This window comes from Poecilia reticulata, chromosome 2 (genome assembly GCF_904066995.2).
Source record: "Poecilia reticulata chromosome 2, P_reticulata-male-v2, whole genome shotgun sequence".
In the NCBI taxonomy this organism is placed as follows: domain Eukaryota; kingdom Metazoa; phylum Chordata; class Actinopteri; order Cyprinodontiformes; family Poeciliidae; genus Poecilia; species Poecilia reticulata.
Window position 1 is genome coordinate 33605376 of NC_088831.1, and position 22893 is coordinate 33628268.

A 22893-nucleotide genomic window follows, 5' to 3' on the forward strand; every position below is an offset into this window, starting at 1 on the left:
TTTCATATATCTTTCCAATAGAAAATAATTGTGTAGTGCACACAGTAGAAATCCATAGAGTTTAGATGGACCTCTTGACTACATTTTAATGTTTTCTGCTAAGCGAGTTTATGAGGGCCATGTATTGGTAGGTTTGTAGCTCTTTTGATTAAAAGTTGATATATTGAACCATGGTCCAAACCATGGCTTAGAGCCCTGCTTTAAACTTCTTCACAATATTATTCCTAACCTATTTGCTCTGTTCCTTGATCTATTTGATGCATTTTGTTCATTAATGTTCTCAAACAACCCTGTAAGACATCGCAGAACATCTGGATATATACTCATATTATGTATTTAATACTTTAATTTACTTATTTGGTTTTCTATGTTACAATCAAAATAAAGGTTAATACAAATGCATACCAACCTGTACATGTTTTATTTGTAAAGAAAAATGTTCTATAAACACTGTTAGGTTGTTCATATTAAATTTTCTTAATAGCCAAGCTCTGTCATTTCTTAAGTACCTTATTCTGTCAACAACAGGGGTTTAGATCTCAAATTAAGGTTTTGTTTGTGGTTATAAATCTAGATATCTTTTGTTTTCTGTTTTATCCCAGAATGTCGATACGGATTGAAGTGGCTGTATTATTATGAGCAAAGCTGTCTTTTGAATACATTGGTGTAGTGCCACAAAACACAATTGGAGTGTGACGTCTTCTTCTTTTCGTATCTCTGCCGCTGTGGTTAAAAATAGCTTGTCTGCGCAGTCTGTACGTGTAGGACAAACAATATTTATGACACAAAAATCAAAACAAAGTTAACATCTACCAATCGTATTTTTTTATTATGTCTACGTACAAACTATAGATATTACATTAACGTTACGATAACACAAAAACGTGATTTAAACTGAGTAAATTAAAGTCACTGGCTGTTGCGTGTGCAGCTTTCATACAATGCTAACATGTCTGTTTTTACACTGAACACATAAGTTACAACAAGGACCAGTATTTGATGAAAACAGCGATACAGATTACGAGGAGGGCGTGAGACCGATACTACAGCATGTGTCTGGCCACCTCCCCCTCAACCAATCAGAAGCGGCGGAAGCTGCTCCGAAACCAAGCTGCAGCAGAGCAGGAGCTGAATATTCACTGACCTGAAATAATGAGTTCTCAGAGTTGTTCCTGCATGCTAAACACAGTAAATTCACCCACGACTAATAAGTAACTAGGTGTTTATAAGTTAAACAGCAAGAAAAAAAAAGAGCCTTTCAGTCATTTTATTGGATTCTTGGAATAAAAGGTATGACGAAGATTTGATGTTTATTCAAGTAGATGAATTGATAGTGCAATACATTGTTATAAAAAGCCATCCATGAATTTGCTTTATAGACAAATTATTACTGTGGTATGTTTTGTCTATTAGACATTGCATTGACTGCAGTATTCTCTCAACCATCCTAATCATTGAATATCGATGTTTTCATTCACTTTTATGGTCAAAGGTGTATCACATCAAGCAGAAAAGATATATAGAGTGCTGTTTCTACAAACATTGCAGAACAACTAAACTAAATTCCCATAATGAACTTTTAGTTGTATTATAACAACATGAACTTGTTTGGGAATGATATGAAGTGTCAGCAATATAAACTGTAGTGAAGAGAAAGAACAGAAGTTCAGGTAAGGATCTGCTGCATATTTTCTTCAAATGAATCACAACAAAGGCGACACTGAAAGGCACAAGGTGATTCACGGATTGTCTTCTATGTGCCAGGCTTCAAGATAAGTTTTCCTAATGCAATATGAATATAACATTGTCAAACAGGACCAGAATGATCAGAACTTCGTGTTGTGCAGCTCCGCCACCTGCTGCAGCGAGCGTCTTTGGTTCGGGCTGAGTCTGATTCTGCTGCTCACCTCCTGCCACTGGAGGCAGCTGTCGCCGCTTATAACCTATTGATGACAGCAGGTCAAACATCTCCTAAACTTATCAAACTGTATGTATTGTACGAAAAAGAAAAGTAAAATCCTTCCCACCATGTTGTTAATGTCCACCATCACTTGGCTTGTTATGTCCAGGTGAATGTTTAGGACAGTTGTTTCCACCCAGGCATTGTCTGTGTTCCTGCAGTCGTCCACATAGCCCTCGCACACCTGAAACACAATCCAGAGTAGATCAAGAAAAACTTCATCATTACTCATCTCAGCAAATAAACATTATTCACAAACAAAACTCAAAATAAAGGATGAAGGAACATGGATTCATAAAAGTCTTGTTACAGCCGGAAACCGACTGGTTTTGTCATGCTCAGCGTAGAATCGAGGACCCACACACAAAGAACCTGCTGACGAAAATGGCTTTTAATGAAGTGAACAAAAGAGAACTTAGACACAATAGACTTCTGGACAACACAAACATGGAGTGAGGACCAGGAAACAGGCAGCATAACGGGAGGAACTAGTGAATAACAATGAGAATAGTCAATATACATTCTGAAGAAGGAGCCGAAATGAGAGGGGAACCAGAGGAGCTCAGGGAGAAGTGGAAGCAGCTGAGAGAGAGCAGGCAATGGTGAGATGAGAAGATAGAGAGCGCAAAAACTGGAAACCAAAGGGAAAGTGAAAGATAAACAGAAAGATAAAAAAAAACAACTGAATTGGAGACTAAACTAAAACAATAAACAGAAATGAAATATGAATCTAAGAAAACAAACTAAAGCACAAACAAAGAGAATAGATGAACACACAAATAATAAACTAAAATAGCAAGATGTAAGCAAATAAACGACAGATAATGTTACAGAGATCACAAGCAAACAAGTTAGTTTTCCAAAGATTATTAATCTGCTACAAGCATTTGGCTCCTAATAAGTTTTTAGAAAATCATTCAGATAATTTATATTAAAGGTAATATGCTTTTTTTTAAAAAGCTGAACGTAGAAATGAAATTATGATTCTTTAAAAAAATGACAACCATTTCCTATGTTATTTATTCCTCAGAAATATAAGCTGTCATTTTTTTAAAAGCTTGTGCAATTTTTGCAGCTTTATGCAAATGTTATTAGTGGGACTGAGGGCAAAATGGTTCTTTGAATTTTGAATATTTTTTTGAAGAGAAATGATGCAAAATACAAATCTGTGATTCTAACATATTGACAAACATGTATTACTTTCCATTCACTTTAAAATTATCCTTTTTATATGTAAATTACATAACACAGTAAATAGAAACACTGAGGTTTGTATTTGTGAATAATTTGAAAAAAGTTTAAATGGTATCAATATTTTTTGCATGGCGCTATAAACTGTAAACAATCTTTTTGTCAGTAAGTTCCTATACTATATAGACAGTGTTTGTCATTGGCAGCTACAGAAATAGTAACTTAATGTGTTTCTGCTTAATGTCTGGTGCTAAAATATGAGATACAATACTGCTATCCAATAAATAACCATTTATGAAACAATAGATTATACAAAAACACTACATTTACATGAAAGCACATCACAAAAGCACATCATAAAAAGCAATATTTCTGAATCAAACCAAAGCTAAAATACTAAAAAGCCAAACTGACCGTTACTCCCTCAGACACTTTTGCATCTAGGGCTTCAAACATCTTCTTTCCCAGAATTCCCTTTAGATTTCCTGGCAGGTGATCCAGAGAGTCAACAGGACCCTGAAGGTACAGAAGAACAACCAATATATCTCACTAAAACCCAAAACAAAACAAAAGTGAACCAATAACCACTCACCCCAGGCAAAGCTAAAGATCTTTGATTTTGGTTCAAAACAGCCAGGAACTCCAGCTCAGACCTCGCACTGTCTCGCCACCTGAAAAATCCAATTTCAAGTTCTTTAGATCTGAGAGACAAACATTTGAAACCCATGCCAGGATATCAGATGACCTACCGTGTAAACACAAGATCCAGGTTCAAATTTGGACCAAGACGGCTGAGTACGCCTCTCCCCCTGATGCCCGTCCTCCCTCCTGGGTTTCTAATGATGACAGGATCCATAACAGACATCAAGATGATCTCCTAAGGTCTGAACATCAGTTATTCTTTATGTTTTAACCCACCTGTAATTATCTAAGTCTTCTGGTCCAGATCTGTGATTAAAGGGAAAAAATACAAGTAATGCAAAGCAGGTTAAAGAGGTTGGGTCAGTAAAGGGTTGTCTCATTATCAAAACATACTCATCTGCACGCCCATTTCCATCTTCAGAACTGTAATAGGTCGGCATGTATGAGCTGAAACTGACCTGCCAAAAAGAACAAACAAACATCCAAATCCATTTTTCTCGAACACATTTTTTTATGCTGTGATTTTGAAAATGAATAGCTTTTCATTTATGGCACCTAGGAAACCTTTGGAACTTTCCACATTTTGTTAATTACAACAAAAAGCAATGCATTTTATTCAATTATATTCAATAAACCTAAAAGAAGTTATGTGTTCCTAAATAAAAATGGTAAAAGTGTGTTGTGCATTTACATTCCCCTGCATGCCTGTTCCTAATCTGCTCACCACCAGGAGCTTAAGAGGAGCCAGCTGTCGGCCATTCTGCACCTGAGTGTCAGCCCATCCAGTTTCCTCTCTGGTTACTTGATGGATTGTTCTTTGGCAATCCAGATTGTTGTACATGGATTAAAGCCTCCTTGTACAAGAACCTCACAGAATACATCTATGATCTCTAACCATACAGCTTTCAACCAACCTAACCTGTCCACCCTCCAGTGCTCCACTGCCTCCTCCTCACAGAACAACCCGCTGGACTCTGTCCACTCCTCCCTGGGGACAGAGCATTCTCTTTGTAAACTGTGGCACTATTCACTAGTCTTATTTGGCAATATTCATTTCATCAATCCCGCTCGCCTCTTTTTATTATTAAATTCTTGTGTTGTAATGAGACTACCTCCTGCCTGTAATTTGGTTCTCCACAAACAAAAATGACAAACACAGAACTTAATGCAAAACCAATGCATTTCACACTTTTCAGATCCTCTTTTGCAAAAAATTCAGAAAATCTGGAATAATTTTCCTTCCTCTTGACAATTATATACCACTGTGTAACTTAAAAAAATGCGGAAATGTTCAAGGGTAAACTTTTGCACAGCACTGTTTGTGAAGTACCTTCCATGGTACTTTTTCCTCTGGAACAGGGAAGCGTTTGATTTTGCTCTCCGGGAATTGAAGCTGATGGGACTCCACGTGGAAGCCAACTTCTTCTTCTGCTGTCCTCAAAGAGTCGGAGGATTCATCTGGCATAGTTGAGGCTGCAGGAGAGAGTTGACAAGAAAAACAGTAAACAAGTAAAACAATTATACAACTCTGTATGAACAGAAAGGTTAATGTGAATGTAACAGTGTGACTGAGGAGGGTTTAATGGTTTGTACTCTGTGGCTGAGTTTCTTTTGCAGGAGCAACCAGAGATTTCAGAATGTCCTCAATCCTCTGCAGTGATTTGTTTGATTGGGTGACCTGAAGACACAAAGTAACCAGTAAATTAACAAGCTGCACAGGCAGTGATGGAGAAGGGGGGGATAAAACATAATTTATATGGTGATTTAGATTAAAGGAGTCATTAAATCAGTTCATAACCTGCTCCTCTAGTTTCTCCATCCGTTCAGTTAAGGTGGTAACCCTCAGGAAACAAGCAAAAGTAACATGAGTGAGTGAGATTTAGTTTAGCTGATTAACAATTTAAAAAAAATCAATGTTCACATTTTTTATGTCATTATAAATAAATTGCATATGAAATGTAATTTACTTACAATGTATACAGCAAAACATATTATCCACAGATAAAACAAAAATTATGAGTTGAAAGCTAAATTCTAGACAAATGAGTTTGAATGATCAAATATACAAAAATATTGAGAACTGCACTGGTAGCACTGTTGCTTTGCAGCAAGAAGGTTCTGGGTTCAAATACGAGCCTGGGGTCTTTCTGCATGGAGTTTGCATTTTCTCCCTGTGCATGTGTGAGTTCTCTCCAGGTACTCCAGCTTCCTCCCACAGTCCAAAAACATGACAGTCAGATTGATTGGTCTTTCTAAATTCTGCTTAAGTGTGTGTGTGCATGGTTGTCTCTGTGGTGCCCTGAGACAAATGTGAAAGTCATGATCTCACTAGGTTGCAACTCCATTAAGGGTAAGTGGGTGAAATGATGGATGGGTGTATGTATGGATGGATGGATGAATGGATGGATAGATGGATACTTGCTCAATAATACTGGGTTTAAGCTTCAATGTGAGTTTAACTGAATGATGATGATTTTAAAAGTCTGAGCCACAAAATCCTAAAATGAGGCAGAAATTATTAAAAAAAGATAAACTTATACATAACCATTTGCAATATAAAATCCCCCATTTCAGTAAAGATTCTGATTGGCTTTCATTCAAAAGCTTACACAAAGGTATTTAGAGATATTAGCCATATAATAGCCGGATCTGAGTAGAAAAAAAAAAGATAGCAGAAAATAACTTTCTGCAGGATTTTACTTTTGAGAGGTATCCGGAATACATATCTCCATGCTCTGGCTCTTCTCCTGCCGTGTAGATAGCAGGTATCTGTCCTTCATCAAGGCCTCCCAGGATAATAGCTCCTCTTCTTCTATCGGATTAAGCTGCTTCTCTGGGAAAAAAAAAAGAAATGCGGTGTGATTTGTATTCTGTTTGGTCTCAGTCATAAGGTTCCACAGACCTCCATACAAAACACACTTGGACTTATTCATGTCAGTGTCTGCATTGGTGTAATTTAAATACCATTGGAGTATATGTGATATAAATAGACAGCACTGTACTACGCACTCAAACAACAGACATTGGCGCATGATTGGTTGTAAATAATAATACTTTTATGTTTGAAAATGCAATTGACAGGAACATATACTGTAAATCTGAGAAATTGGGAAGTCAAACCTTTGCAAAGAAATTGACAATGCAAATCTCTGATCAGTTTACTTTTAGTAAAATAGAAATAACTACAAATGATTATGAGAAAGGATGTATTCGTGGAACTAAAAATGGATAATCATCTACAACACAGGAGAGGGAGATGATCATTGAAAGAAGTGACCCTGAGAATACCTCTTGTAAACTATCAGTAAGGGATTGTGGCCTTACTGAACTCAGTAGATGGGATCGGAGCCTTGAACAGCACCATTTTTCTGATGAAGAGGTAGAGATGACTGAAGATGATGAAAGGAGGTGGGGCAGCTGGGCGGCTGTAGTACTCCTTGATCAGCTCATATCTTTGAAACTTCCAGATCTTGTCCGTGTTGTCATGGACCTCTTCAAACGTGTAGCTGTGCAGGTGGAAGATTAACAGATTAATTATGTTGGAAACAAATTTGAACAATGGTGTGGTGCTAAGGACTCACTTAAAGATGGCTATGAGGAGGTTGAGGAGCAATATGTTGGCAAACAGCAAGTAAACACAGAGCATAACGATGGTGAGCCACTCAGGGAACACTGGCATTTCGTTTTCATTCAGCTTAGGACACTTGGGCTTCATGGGATCCGTACCATTCATGCTGCATGATTTTATATCAAATTTAGCATCTGCAGGAGACAAAACACAAACTAGAAAATGCTGTATCAACAAGAAAACATGTGTCACATTGCCTCATATTGTATTTTTCCAAACTTAATAAAACTGCACAGAACACTTCTCCACTCACTGTCAATGTTTTCAGGGAAATTTCCAAATATAATGAGGTACGGCTCGTAAACAGCCCCGCGCATGATCCAGTCCAGTCGATTGTCATTTTCGATGAGGATGCCTTGTTTGGCAACACCATACGCCATGACCCAGATGCTCAGAAGAAACATGAAGAAGAACATGTCCATCATCTGGAGCACAAAATTCCATCAGTTAGAGGACAAAAAGATTAGCTGCCATTACAGACATGTTAATAATCCAATTTATTCTCAGAAAAAGAAACAGACATGTAGGACTTAATTGAAATTAATTTGACAGACACTCTGCATCAACAATATCATGAACGACTTGGATGAAACTAGCTAAAGTGAACATCAGATGATCATTTTTTAGTGGTAAAGAGAGAATAGTTTTTTATTTAACACTGAAACGGGATGCATACACATTTCTCATTTGAATTCCATCCATCTATTATCTTTACACAGTTGCAAGGGGTGCCAGACCAGAATTTTAACCCATCACCTTCTTGCTGCATAGTGCTACCAACTGCGCAGCTATGCAGCCCTAATTTAAAATCCACAATGGCTTAAATTACAGTTTATTTTTGGGCCATTTTTAATAATTTAAGAATATATATCTACAGCTTTAGGCCACTACTAACAAGATTTTATAAGGTCCTATCTTTCAGGATTGTGCACCCTGCTGTCAAAATTCTGTCTTTAAAGACTATTTAAGGATCAGAGGTGCGTAAGTGTCAGGAAGATCAGTACTGTACTGTTGTCTCCACATTTTATCAGGTTCATCATTTAAAATTCATGCAAACTCCTCACCATCTTCCTGACTATGATAATTTTAGGTCCCAGTATACGACTGATGGTGAAGATTGCCATGAGACGGAGGCAGAAGACCACAAAGTCGATGCACAGGATGATTTTACCTGGGTAGGACAACTGAGTTGTCAGCCTGAGGTAAAAAAATAATAATAATAAAATGAATAGTTGGTGAGTCACAGATTATTGAATAGCTTGAAAGACTTTCCATGTCCCTCTGAGAAAGCAAGAATGTACCTGAATGCAAGACCTAGACAGAACAGCACGATGGAGATGACATCCAAAATGTTCCACATCTCATGAATGTACCTCTTAGCTTTCTTACAAAATCCAAAACCATCAGGATCATAAAACAGCTGAAACAGAAGAAAAGAGATCTAAACTGAGATGTCAGGATTTTATCATTATATATTTATTATGAATACGATTATATTTGATCTCTTATCTGGACAGCTTTAAATGTTGAAACAGTTAAAAATAAAATATGATGAAGCTACTCATTCTTCTAGATTTTATGTTTCGAAGAGGGATCAGCATGTCATATCTACATAAAGGATACAGAAAGCCACACATTTGTATTGTTGCAGTGGAGTTTCTGGACGGGAGTTGGAAATTATTTCCAGGTTCTAGAGAAGAGAGTCTATTGCACAGCTAACAATATCATTGATTCAGGAGAAACAGTGTGGTTTTCATTATGGCCATGCAACACTGGACCAGCTCTACACTCTCGGCAATGATTCTGGAGGGTGCATGGAAATTCACCAAACCAGTCTACCTGTGTTTTGTGGAGAAGGCATTTGACCAAATCATGTGGAGGGTAACGATAGTCAAAACGAGCCACTGTAGCCATTAGGTTACAGCCGGTGTCAGAGCTTATCAAAGTTTGACAAAGGCCAAAGTTGCCCTATGTCACCAATTCTGTTCACAACCTTTATGGACAGAATTTTGAGATGCAGCCAAAGTGTTGAGGGGATCCAATTTGGTGGTCTTACGATCAGGTTTCTGCTTTCTGCAGATGGTATGGTCATATTAGCTTCATCAAGTTGTGATCTGCAGCTTTCACTGGAGATTGTCTACAGCTAGGTGTGAAAAGGCTGGGATGAGGATCACTGCCTCCAAATCCAAGACCATGGTCATAAACCAAAAAAGAGGAGAGCACCTTCTTTGGGTAGGGAAAGAGGTCCTGCCTCAGGAGAAGAAGTATCTCGGGATTTTGTTCATGACAGTGGAAAAAACAGGGCGGGGAGATTGATAGGCAGATTGATCATGTGTTTGTAGTGATGCACTTTGTCATGGTGAAGAGAGAGCTGTGCTGAAAGGTGGAGCTCCCAATTTACCCCGTCAATCTATGTTTTTACCTTTTTTTGTGGGCTTTGGGTCGACCAAAGAACAAGATTGTAGGTATAAGCTGCAAAAATCTTTTTTTTTCTTCTGATTTTTCAGAAATCAGAGCCGCTGCTCCATTGAGAGGAGCCAGTTGAAGTGGCCTAGGCTCTGGTTAGGAGGTCTATTAGATGCCTCCATGGTGAGGTGTCCCAGGGACTTTCCACCGAGAGGAAACCAATTTTTAAGGTTTTTACACATCTTTAGGGGTACATTTAAGTCTGGAAGCCGTAGTATGTTTATCAGTGAATGTTCACTATGTCTGCAGCATCTCACCTGTCTGATCTCCTCACACACCAGAGTGAACAACCAGATGTAGAGCACCAGCTCTGCTATAGATGGAGTACTCTGGAAGTCGATCATCAGGACGTAAGCAAACAGGAACAGGAAGGCGAAGTATGAGACGATGTTTCCATAAAACTTGACTCGAGGAGAGCAGTACAGTCCAACCAATCTGGACCAGCAGCCCAGAGGCTTCGTATTCGTCTTTCTGTGGGCAAAAACAGATTTGTGTGCAAAAATCGATTATCAACATAACTCTGATTAAAACTATCAGCAAATGTTGTATTGTAAATAAATCAAAGAAAGATTGTCCTCTTACGAGCGATGAACATTTGTCCTCATATTGCTTCCTGTCACTTTCTCTACAGTCTTTATTTCCTCAATCTTCTCAGTTTCTCTGTGGATGAGTTCATCACGTCTACAAAGGAACAACAGATAAGATTGTGGAAAATAACTTTGGAAATGTGAGGGTTTACAACTTATGAGGTTGTCTTTTATGAAATTACTCCCATTAATATCTCACCTGAAAACCACAAATCTTGTGTAGATCAGAGGGAAGAAGACCATGCAGAGCAGCACCCTCCACACATGATTTTCAACTGAAAGCTCACCACACCAGATCTGAGTAAGAAGAGCCTAAAGCACAAGAGTCTTATCAAGATTTTTGATGAATTACTCGGGTTCAAGAAAACAGACTGTCTTTGAATCGCCTATAGTAATCTTTAAAACTGGAGAAAACAGAAATGAGGAATAGCAAGACTTTTGAACACCAGTATTTTGGTCTCCATTCAAGAAGTTGAATTACTTAACTTTACGTTATTAAATATGCAGTACAATGTAAAAGAAGGTTAAGATTTGGTCTGTGATCTGACCACACAGTTTAATGTATTAATTTATACAATATAAATCAAAATCTGCTTCACCTGAACACCTGACTGAGCCACAAAGTTTTTATCATTGGCCTCAAGCGCCAGCCTCAGACATGTTGTCTTGCCCCATAAACGCGAGATTCGAACCAGCAGCTTCTGGGCGCGCTCCTCATCACTGTTGTAGCACTTGCTGAACACACCTGAGGACACACATACAGCTCAATAAATCCCACATCAATCTGTAAATGTTCTCTTTACCTCTGTCTCATACCAATCGCATGATTTTCATAGTGTTCGGCGAGCTCCCGCATTTCCTGAGCCTCGTCAGCATCACTTCCCTCCTCAGCCATTTTCTTCAGGATCTTACTGGCAGCCAGAGCAGCAGACATGCAGTCTCTACACTGCATGCAGACAGAGAAATACAGTTACACATAAACCACTTTGAAGACACTTTCATTTTACATGTGCAGGAGTTTTTAATCACCTGATCCCAGGCAATTTCAGACAGATGCTTGTTGCTCTGGATAATTGCCCAAAGGAAAAGGTCACTGCCTGGATCCCTCTGGGCTTCAGCTCTGTTCTGCCTCAACAGGTCCTGGATCGTTGTCTGATCTTTAGATACCTGGAAAAAATGTCAGCAATTGGGATTTTGGGTTAACTTGTCAGGTACAGTCTCAATTAAACTGCCAGACATGGAGGAGTCAGTGAAATAATGCCTGTTAATAACATTTTAAACAAAAATTAATCCAATCACATCCCATGAACAAGAGGCAAATGCCAGGCATCATGTTTGAAGGAAACAAGGCACAGCTCATGACCAGGCCAGTACCATCCCTACAGTGAAGCAAGGTGGTGACACCATCATGCTGTGGGAATGCTTTACAGCAACAGGAACTGGCAGATTGTCCATTTGACAGCAGAAAAAGGCCAAGATCTCTAGAAGAACAACTGCTTGTGGCATCATACTCGAAAGTCTTCAGGCTGTAATTGCTGCCAAAGGTGGATCAACAAAGTATTAAACAAATCCATGTGATTTTGTGGTTTGCCATTTTTAATACATTTGCAAAAGTTCCAAAAACTTTTTTCCACATTATCACAATGCCGTATTATGCCATACAATGCCAATTTTGAAGTAAAAAGTAAATTTAATACTGTTTGGAATAAAGCTGTTACATAATTCAAGGCAGAGTGCTTTCTAGATACACTGAACCTTTTTATTTTCCTTCTGGATAAATAAATAAATAAATAAATAAATAAATAAATAAATAAATAAATAAATAAATAAATGTACTTTTACAATTAAAAATTATTGTATATATGACAAACATTTTTCACATTTCTTAACCTCCATCTTTTGAGAAATAAATGACTTACTGTTTCCCATAAATCTTTACACCTTTCATCATAGCTCTCCAAAGCATATGTTGAAATCACAAGAAAAATCCCTGACAAAGTGCTTCGTGGCATAGAAGGAGACTTATGCCAGGTTGCTGCTTGTGGAACTGCAGCTCTGCATTCAATAACATCTTGATTGGCAGCCTGTCTCTAAATGTTGTGTGGATAATAAGAATCCCTGGCACCAGTGTAATGGCCACAGTCCATTAGTACGGTCCCACATCATTCCATGCTGATGCTCAGCATAGGAGCTTTATAAGAATCTGAGTTAAGCCCAGTGTTATTGTGCCCAGAGTAGTTCTCTACCCTGGGCACAATAACACAATAACAATATTGTGTTACTCTGCACAACAACACAATGACATCATTGTGTTATTGTGTTTACATAACACAATAACACAATAATGTAAACCCATTATTGTGTTATGTATCACTACACTGTTTCTAAATTCACAGAAAAAGTTATTCTCATAAGACTAGTCATAAAAGAGTACAAAGTGTGTACAAAGTGAAAAGCCTGAAATTCCTTGGCACACACATCTCTGAAGACCTCTAATTTTTTATGAAACCTGGTTCTTGAATGTGTGGAAATTCAATATAGGTGGTTTAGAACATGAATAAAGAATCCGATCTAAAATGTGACTAAACTGTGGACTAAAGAGAAAAGAGCATAAGAAAGGATGAAAACATCTGGAAAATGTAGAGAAAGTGCACAAAAATTAATGATCTAAAATTTCCTTGTATTCAATCACTGCCTGAAATGTTATAGGGGAAGACCAAGTGGAAAAGGGTTGTACAAGGTATTAACAGCAGAGGTCAGAAGAGATGCTTGTAGATTTGAGACTGCTCTTAAAATGAAGGGAAAAAAAGCTATTATCATACACTGAATAAAGTTCAGAATAAAATATACTCACAGATGATGAGATGTCCTCTGTGGACATGTCAAGATGGTATGTCATGGTGGATGGAGGATAGATGTCCTGTGTGAATCTTCCCAGCAGGTGGCGCACTTCATCAGAGACATGAGTCAGTGAGATGTTTTCTCCTGCCGGAACACGAACCCTTCGGCCCAGTGCCTGCCTCCTGTTGCTGCTGCCGGCAAGTTTCACCCTCTTGGCCAACTTGTACAAGAAGAAGCAGTTGGGCAGCTGTTTGTAGAGCCCACAAAGGGTGTCGTCATTCTTCAGATAGTCCCTCAGACACACACCGTTCTCCAGGAGAAGATTCACAAACTCAGGCTTGTTGCCAACCAGGGCTGACGTCATGAACTCGTGGAGTTCGCTGGACTAAAGAAAGAAAAGAAGATGTTGGAAACAAAGAGTCATATATCAAAAAAGAGGGAATTTAAAAACCCAACATATCTGAAATATATAAATTGAAGAAGCATTCATTGCACCCATTATCTGTCATATATTTTTAAAGAAAAATCAGATGTACACCTCAATTTAGACTGGAATTTAATTTTAAGTAGGAATTTAACCGCAGAGTTTCAAATGGTTTCATGAGATCTCCAACAAATCTGACTTTTCATTATCTAGTTCCATGTAGTTGCATTAATTAGGTATGTGCTACTACTTGAATCCTAAATAATAACAAAAAAGTTTAATAAAGATTCTACAATCTATAGTGTTTATAGCCACATTGCTGCTGATCTATTTGTTTTGACTCCATATTGACCTGCTTTTCTAAAATTAGAAACAGTGCCCTAAAAATGTATTGGTGGAATAATTTGAAATAAAGTTTAAATCTACATCCTGTTTTTAACTTGCGCTGTGGTCTGAAGGAAACTCACCTTCCACGTGCGTTGCTCAGTGAAAATTTCAGTCTTGGCTAAGTCCACTCGATTCCAGGCGATAGCCAACTTCAGCTGCCTCTTCCAGGACTCACCTCGTTGTGATTCAATGGTCTTCGAAGCTGAAGGTAGAATACACACTGACAGGTAAATGTCGTCAGGATATCTGTTGCACACACACTTATTCACTTTTATTTAAGGCAAATAACCCCTATGGTAAACCGTTTAAGAAGCAGAGAAGTAGCTTTGGTTGAAAAGATTGGAAAACTCATAGACTAAAGTTTGTGTTAGACGGGAAGACAGCAGATGTCCAAACGTAGCTGAGTAAGACAGATTGTTTCCCGATGACATGCAAACACAGAAGAAAACTAATTGATGGAAACTTGAGGGAAAGCATTTCAGACAGTTAGATGAATCATCATAATACGAGCATTAATGGAGTGTTCAGTGGCGTGGACTCACACTGTTTTAGCGCTTGGAGCGTCTTCTACACAACGTGCATTAACCTTGCACTGAAGGGATGTTGGTGAGGCCCAGGAGGAAGCATTGCATGTTTCTAAACACATCAGCATATATCTTTCCACATAGCCAATGTTCACTAATGTCAGAAGGATCCTTCCTGGTCTTCAATCACTTCACATTTGATACTTTTGACTTGTGACTGTGTATTCTGAGAAGTAACATAATCCTCTTTGTGAGCAGTGTATTGTATTAAGTCTTCTCCCCTTCAAGCTCATTGCTGTGCTGTGGTTCTGGACTGCACAGTCCATTCAGACATTTACACAGTATCTCCCAAAGTATTCCAAAAGTTCACACACTTTGTACACATTATAACAAGAAACAACAGTATGTTAAGATTAATATAATTTTATGTTACATGAGTTATAAAGGGAGATAAAATATTTTTTTCGGCTTATTTTTGCTTCTTTCAAATAAAGCTATGTTCTTACATTTCTGATTCTTGTCACAGATTCCAAATTGGATCTAGGTGGACTTTGACTGGACCATTCAAATACAGGAATATGCTTTGATCTAAACTCTACCATTGAAGCTCTGACTGTAGGGTTTGGGTTGTTCCACAGGAAGGTTAACCTCTAACCCAGTCTCATGTCTTTTGCAACCTCCAAAAGGTTTTCTTTCAGGACTGATCTGTGTTTAGTTCCATCTGACCAGCTTCTCTGCTCCTGCTGAAGAAAAACATTCCCGTCCGTGGCATGATGCTCTCACCATTGTGAACATATCAATTGTATTGATTTTCCACCTCTTCTACTGTTACTTTTGATTTCTGCCAAAAAAAATAATAATTTTGTTATTTGCCATGTTGGTCTTATGGTTTTATTTAAACAATTAAACAAACTCTTCCATAAAAGCCAGATTTTTCAAGTGTATACATTTGAAGTTGTCCTGTCTGCAAATACTCTTATCTCAGGTATGAATCTCTGCAGCTTCTCCAGAGTTACTATGAGCTGATTCTCAAATTATGTTCCCCTTGCCTGACCCATCAGTCAAGCCATATCTTTGTAGATTTGCTGTTGTGCCATACTATTTCCAGTATGAACAATTTGTTCTCTAAGGTTTTCTAACAAATGTTTGAGACCTTGACACAGCACCTGGATTTATAGTGAGTCTAAAGTATATACAAGGGACTGCAGTGGATTTTATGTTGGAGTATTAGAATAAAAGCAAAAATCATGTATCAATTTCATTCCATCTACTTTGTGTTGTCCAGTTTCATAAAATAACAATGAAATACACTGTAATTTGAAATTGTAGAAAGCCAGAAAGAGGAAAAGTGTTGTAGGATTTTAAAACAAGAGTTTTTTTGCAAGGAGTTGTTGCTACCTTACCTTTGAGAAGAGCTTGAAGGATGGCCACATCCAAATCCACTCCCCCCTGATCATCCTTGCTTGCTTTGAATATTGTCAGCAAATGAGACATTCTGATGATGTCCTGAATCTGGAAACAGAGCAAACACATGACTAGACCCAGCGTGCTGTTTGAGGAGGTTTATTTCAGACTGCTAAAAAAAACAAATATTGAAACGTGACTTAAGAGAAGATTTACTGTCGCACATCAGATTACATTTCTCCAGTTTTAGGTCAGGTAATACGGGCAATGTGCTTCAGTAAATCTTCATCAATTTATAGAAGATATGCAGCATTATGCTGTATATCTTGCTGGGTGGTTTAGAACAGGGGGAAACACTCCCTCACTCTTCATGATGGTTGATAAAAGTTTAAATTATTTCTTTCTGTGAAAATGTAAAAAAAAAAAAAAAAGGTTTTTTGAAGAAGTACATATATAAAAAAGGATTCAGAGCTCTGCAACTTTTTCATCATGTATGGTTCTTACATTTTTTTGTGGGAGTTGTTTTGCTGCCTTTGCTATTTCTTAGGTTTAGAAGAGGTTTGACTCAGCTTTCAAACCCAACAGTGCCATATTCCCCAAAAGCCCTTCTGCGGCCGTCCCAGGCAACTTGCCCATATAACCCATATCAAAATACCAAAACCACCTCAGTGTACTACTATGTATTGGAGCATCATCAGTACACAAACCTGTTTTGTAAACTTTATAATCTTTTGTTCTGTGAACGTTTTATACTCTTGACCAAAAAACTTCTTCGTCAGCTTGTGGATGAGAGTGATGGTGATCTGGCTGACCGGTTTTCCAAACACCTGAGTAATGACATCTGCTATTCTCCCAGAGCCCTCCAGGATCACGCATGGTGTGTCGTTGCACATGGCGTTGTAGATGGTCTGGGAGGAGACGCAAATGAAAGGTCTGATTACTGGAATATCAAAGATGGAGAGAAGATTCAGGAAAATGCTGCCTCACATCGAGCGTGCCCAATCCTCCTTCCAATGCCACACAAACCACTGGGATTTTTGTGGTTTGTGTGGCTGGGATGGTCATAGAACTCACTGGATGGCAAAATACATGAAACAATTATTCGCAGTCAAAGAACATTTTTTTAAATTTTAATAATGAGAATTAATCTTCTTTTAACCTTTGTTTCCAAGATTTTTGCCTGAGATGTATTTCTCTAGTTTTGCACGCAGCTCATTCTCCACATTATAGTGTCCATTGGTCCCATCATCGACCAGTAGGAAGTGGGTATGATTGTTATCAAGACAGGCCAGATTATCCTGACCTTGTGTGTCAATCACATAATGAGCTGGGAAGCAACCCTGCAGCCAAACACAATGCAAACTATGAAGGAAACACACAAATCTGTTCACAAGCATAATGTGAAGAGTGTGTTCATCTTACTTCTTCATGTACCAATTTATCCTTGTTGTGAATTACTCCCCATGTTGCCACTCCAATAGCCACTACTTGCCCCTGCATGGTGTTACTCAGGGCATACTCCCTCACAGCCTGTCCCACATGCATCATCACACCAGAGTGGGTACCACCGGTGATGACCCATGCACCTACAGAGGATGAAGTATCACTGAGTGTGTTTTTGGCTGACATTCGTCACACCTATTTCTAGTTTTCTGTCTGTCTCACCTGTAGTCTGGGCAACTTTGATAAGCCCTCTGCGAAAAGTCTTCTGCAGTTGGGGCTTCAGGTTCAAGTTCTTGGCTCCTCCAGTCACAGATATGAGCAAATTTGGAGGCGAAAGTTTCCATTGTTGAGTCAATAACTCGTAGAGCACATCAGCTTTGGTGTCTGCCGACACTCGAACATACTGGCAATGAATATACAAGAAGTGGCATGAGAAGGAGCAGTATACATTTACAGAGCATTACAAAAATATTCCTACATATGGAGTTTTTCAAAAAGATTTTTGTCAAACTACAGCCATGCATAGAGATGTCACTTATACATAGGATTTACAGAAATAACAGAAAAGTGAATGCAAAGGATTCAGCTTTGAACTTTGTATGTAAAAAAAACCCCAAAAATCTGCAGATTACTCTGAACAATCAATCCCCTTTGTAAAACGTAGGAGTGTCAGCATCATCCTGTGGAGATGCTTTTATTTAAAAGAGATAAAGCTGGTAAGAGTTGATGTCAATATAGAAGGATGGATGGCATTTAAAATCTAATTTCATTTTGGTGGTATCACGAGTGAACACAAATGAACAGCACACTTATAACATATGCATTTAAATTTTTTAAAAATTGTAAAAATCACATAGCATATATTTTTCATCCACCTTACAATTGTTGGATTATTACACAACAATCTAATTACAATACACGATTGTACTGTAATATTACAATACAATCATGAAAGAAATCTAGAAAGGTTTAAGGGGATAAATATTTAGCAACATTCACACACCAGGCAATTAAACGTGTTTGGCCAAAGGGTTTAGACCAAGTCAAAAGAGAAAATAACAAAAATGCTTTAGAAAATATTCCAGAAAACTGCAAAACAGCTGAAACACAGAGTTCTTTTAAATCAAGCCTACAACACCCACCCCCTGTTTAGAGTTGGAGATAGGATTATTTTACCTTGCTTGTCTTTTGCACCAAACCACCAAAGCTGATGTCTCCAAAAGCATCCGTTGGAGCTTTGCGGATATGTTTTGCTTTGTCCCAGGTTTCCCCGGTGAAGTCCTCTGGCTTGATAGCTTCATCAGTGTGGTCACTCTTTGAGTATCCACAATGACATAGTTGCTCTTTGCATCTATGTAAAAAAACACAAATTGCATGATGTCACATTTCTATGTTGGTGGAAGAAGTTTAGACATGTGGGTTATGCACTACGATAGTGATGTTATTGTACTGCCTTGGTATTCTTTACAATCCTCACAGGGATTCAGAAACATTGGGGGAAACAACATAAACTAATCTAATTTCTCATTCATCAAGCCACTTTTCTCCTTCCGTCCTATCAGGTAAATTAAGATCCACAATGTTTGACTGTAAAATTAAAAGATTGTCAGAACTGGACATTTTTAGAATACATCAAACAATTTAAACAAAAATTAAAGTTTTAGTTGCTTCTTTAACAACACAAAACAAGACAGTTCTGTAAATAGTCGCTGGTATTTCATAGCACTTTAATTGGAAACACAGCAGTGATTCAAAATGAGATTTAACTACAGCCAGATCAGTTTCCTCTCATTATCAGTAAGCATCAAAACTACAAGCACAGTTTAAAGAGTAGTGACTCATCTTACCTGGGATCCCTCTGAAAAAAAGAGCATTCCTTTTTTGAGACGTTCTCCTTGATCCACGAAGTGAAAGGACTTCGCTGGAAAGAAGGGTAGATGGGCAGATGTTCACATGCTGTTTTGATTGCCAGAAAAGGATCTAACGGTGACTGAATCTCATCTCCCTTCATGCTGGAATAATGCAAGGACCGGTGGTGATCAGATTGAAGTCAGGCTGCAGGCCGACAGCATGGCAGGGGAGAGCATACTCTGCAGCCTCTGTGCTGGCAGACAGTCTTCGCTGCATCAGAGCAGTGCAGGGCGGAAATAATGCTGAGTAACTGACCCTGAGCTCTTTGTGCAGTGTCGACTGCATGCATTACTGCCATTGCCAACATGGGGAGGGACTAAAGCATCAGATTTCTTCAAAATCCATAAAAATTATCTACTTTAAAAGTAACACCAAGTGTAAATTGTGAAAAATAAGAATTATATGAAGGTATTTGAGTTTTTTTCAGATTTAACACAGTGTTTTGGAAAGCATTCATAATACTCCTTCTTAAATTTATCACAATTACAAGCATCCATGAATCTTATTGGCGTTGTTTATGAAAAGCACAAAGCAGTGAACAAATGAAGTGAAAGGAAATTGTTTTGCATAGGATTTCGCAGTGTTTTTTCCATTAACATTTTTCCTACACTATGATAATCATGATGGCTTCCTGGATCTTCTAATGCACACTTGTCTATGGTTGTACTTGGAAAATGTTGTTTGTTGTTTATGGAGAGCCAAGTGTAAAACTTGAATGCAAAAATTTAGTAGTTTTTCTTGTATATAGCTTACTTCTGTCACATTTAGCGCAGTATCATCACATTTAAAATGGAAATGTCGGTGGATGGGAAATGTTTCACGTCTCATCTGTTTTTAGACTTTGGCTATTTTTAGCTCACACATTAATGTTTGCATACTGAATTGAATGAGTCAATGTTAGTTAATACCCCAGATGCTAAGGACTACATTTTAGTTAACCTTGTTGCTAATTTCTATTATCAGAATGCTAGATTTCAACTGATACACACACTTTGGCAGACCTCTTTTAAATCGGTTCAGAGATGTTATATCTTTACAAACGTCCTACTAACTTACTACCATATCTAATTGAATAACAGAGCAAGTACAGCAACTGCTCCCCCATTTAGAAAAAAAGTGCAAAATTATTTCTTAAGTATCCAATGTTTAACTCAAGAAATATGATTCTTTTTTGTTTGCGTCTCTTTTTTGTTTGCTGCATTTCATTTGTGTTTGTATTCTTTTTTGTTTGCATCTTTTTTTTGTTTGCTGCATTTTATTTGCTTTTTGTTTGCGTCTATTTTTGTTTTCTGCATTTCACTTGTGCACGTATGCATGTTTTCTCTGTTGCTGCGCATTTGGACTTGTCGGCCACCATACAAATGCCATTCCAAATTAACAAAAAGGAGAGATCTAAGGTGCCTACATCCCAACGTGTATACTTGCTTTTTAACCCAATGTACGTCTAAGAGTTCAACAAACCAAAGAGGGAGGAAGAATGCTAACATTTACTGATTTGGTTGATTTGTAGAAATATTTGTCAAAATCATTAAATTTAAGACTTTGGGCAAGAAAAGACATCTAAATATCAGCCTCATTAATCACATCACAGTGTTTCAGTCACTTCTCTTGGAAGATTGCTCACTTCTTATGAGTGTAAAAGTAGGACTCCTGTAGGTTTGTTGACATCGAGCACATCGATTTTGAATAGTTCAAAGGAGCAAAATCCCCAAATCCCCAACAACCGTAAAAAATTAAATTTTTTTCTACCAATGTTCCTATAAAATATTTACAGTTGCAAATTGCCCTGTCTCTAAATCAGTTTGACAGAAAGGAGAAAAATCATGACATGCATCACCTATTATAACAGAGAATGGTTACAAGAGTGTTCAGAAATATTTTAAAAACATAAAATATTTGATGTCATAGTCTCAAACGACCTTTGACCTCATTTAGTCTTTTCATCAAAGAGGCAAAATCTGATAAAAATGTTAATATAAACAAATATGCATCCGGGAGGACATTCTCCCTGTTCCACCAGACCAAGAACTACATCTTGGCTCTGTCCTAAACTAGTTTCAGGCGTGGCATCATCTTGTAGTTGTCATTTAGTGCGTAGGCCACACTTTGTGGAAAGAGTCGCCTTTTTGGCGGATTAGAGAGGGCAGGGTTTCAACTGTGGGAATGACGGTGATGTAGAAGACATCATTTTGATGTTCCTTCAGGTCTAGAAGATCTAAAATATCTGGTAGTTTTAAGCTGTGTGGAAACAGCAAGAGATATAGAATAAACAGCAAACACATAGACACATAGTATTATGCTAGTGGCAACAACTGTTGCCACGCTTACACTCACTCTTCTTATGATCAAAATATGAATTAAGGGATACAATTTTCTTTATATATCAGTAGAAGACACTTGAAAGAGCATATGTACAAAATATGTTATTTATATTTGTCTATTTAAATATTTTACTGACTTTCTCTTGTACAGATTTGTGACTGACATTTACCTCCAGCGACACAGGCAGGAAGTAAAGAGGTCTGGTCATGTGACCTTTCACAAGATACATGAAATTGATATTGCTTAGAATAGACACACTATTATTTGATTTTAAAACTTCAATTAGCTGCCAAAAGTAAAAACTATTATTTTAGAGCTCCCAGAAGTTCGAAAAAATGTCTGGCAACAATTCTTGCCGGTAGGAAAATGCAACAGAAAATCACTTAATTCATATTTGTTCATTTGTTTGCTTATTTAAGGATCCCCATTAGTCTCTACCATAGTAGAGAGTATTCTTCCTGATGTAAACACCAAACATTACAAAAATGACAATAATGAAAGCTGTTCGGCCTCCTAGCACCCTGCGGCAGCTTGGCTTGGCCAGTCCCATAGGTCTCATACCATCTCATACCAACATATTTGATGTGTATTGGTGAGGACACTCATCAAAATATGTCTGTCCATTTGTTGGCTGTATGGTGTTGTCTTTATGACTTTGCCATTTTTTGTTTTTATGTAAAGAGCTTTGATAAGTTCATGATGGTTTGTATATAATATGTGCAAAATAACAACATATTAATCAGCATAATTAAACAATCATGAACTTGAGATATATTACATTACTAACACAAATATATCTTAACTTTTATACAGTGGACCACTGCTTAAATAACTCTATCATTTATATCTTATAACTATCCACTAATCTAAAATAAAGGGGAAAATAATTATAAAACTGCCAAACCTGATATTGGCACAGCCGACACCAGTACAGCTGATATGAGCATCTGTTTGTATTTATATTGATTCTCTTCGGCTTAACTCTCTCGCGTGCCACTACTGTCATCTTTAATTTTGTCTGCAACACATGTAAACCTTAAAAAGAATGGAAAATCTGAGATCTGGGTCATCAATCATGCAGCAGTAAGTAGTTGCAGAACCAGTTTGTCTTCCTGTTGCCTTGAATCAGTATAAACTTTGTGTCTTCAATAAGAGGTCATCTT

General features: G+C 37.8%; 1 protein-coding gene across 1 annotated transcript; it reads right to left on the bottom strand.

Annotated features, from left to right (window-relative positions):
• Positions 1 to 802: 802 nt before the first annotated feature.
• On the bottom strand, positions 803 to 19691 carry trpm2 (transient receptor potential cation channel, subfamily M, member 2). The gene is made up of 32 exons (XM_008403936.3): positions 19345 to 19691; positions 18674 to 18848; positions 17720 to 17900; positions 17477 to 17640; positions 17214 to 17394; positions 17042 to 17127; positions 16762 to 16962; positions 16054 to 16162; positions 14207 to 14328; positions 13329 to 13700; positions 11504 to 11641; positions 11291 to 11420; positions 11074 to 11219; positions 10674 to 10786; positions 10470 to 10568; positions 10145 to 10358; positions 8723 to 8841; positions 8486 to 8618; positions 7675 to 7846; positions 7375 to 7555; positions 7118 to 7299; positions 6494 to 6626; positions 5592 to 5634; positions 5387 to 5471; positions 5124 to 5266; positions 4187 to 4251; positions 4070 to 4099; positions 3901 to 3987; positions 3744 to 3822; positions 3566 to 3667; positions 2028 to 2144; positions 803 to 1943 (listed from the first exon to the last, which is right to left on the bottom strand). The coding sequence occupies exons 1-32, from the start codon at positions 19506 to 19508 to the stop codon at positions 1827 to 1829; spliced, it is 4383 nt and encodes a 1460-aa protein (XP_008402158.2). The 5' UTR covers positions 19509 to 19691; the 3' UTR covers positions 803 to 1826.
• Positions 19692 to 22893: the final 3202 nt, after the last annotated feature.

Excerpts from the sequence above, each read along its gene's own strand:
- trpm2 (XM_008403936.3), bottom strand. The coding sequence starts at position 19,508 with ATGAAGGGAGATGAGATTCAGTCACCGTTAGATCCTTTTCTGGCAATC. Across the intron at positions 13,701-14,206 it reads CTGAGCAACGCACGTGGAAG|TCCAGCGAACTCCACGAGTT; the intron begins GTGAGTTTCCTT and ends TTCTTTCTTTAG. Across the intron at positions 11,220-11,290 it reads CTATGAAAATCATGCGATTG|GTGTGTTCAGCAAGTGCTAC; the intron begins GTATGAGACAGA and ends GTGTGTCCTCAG.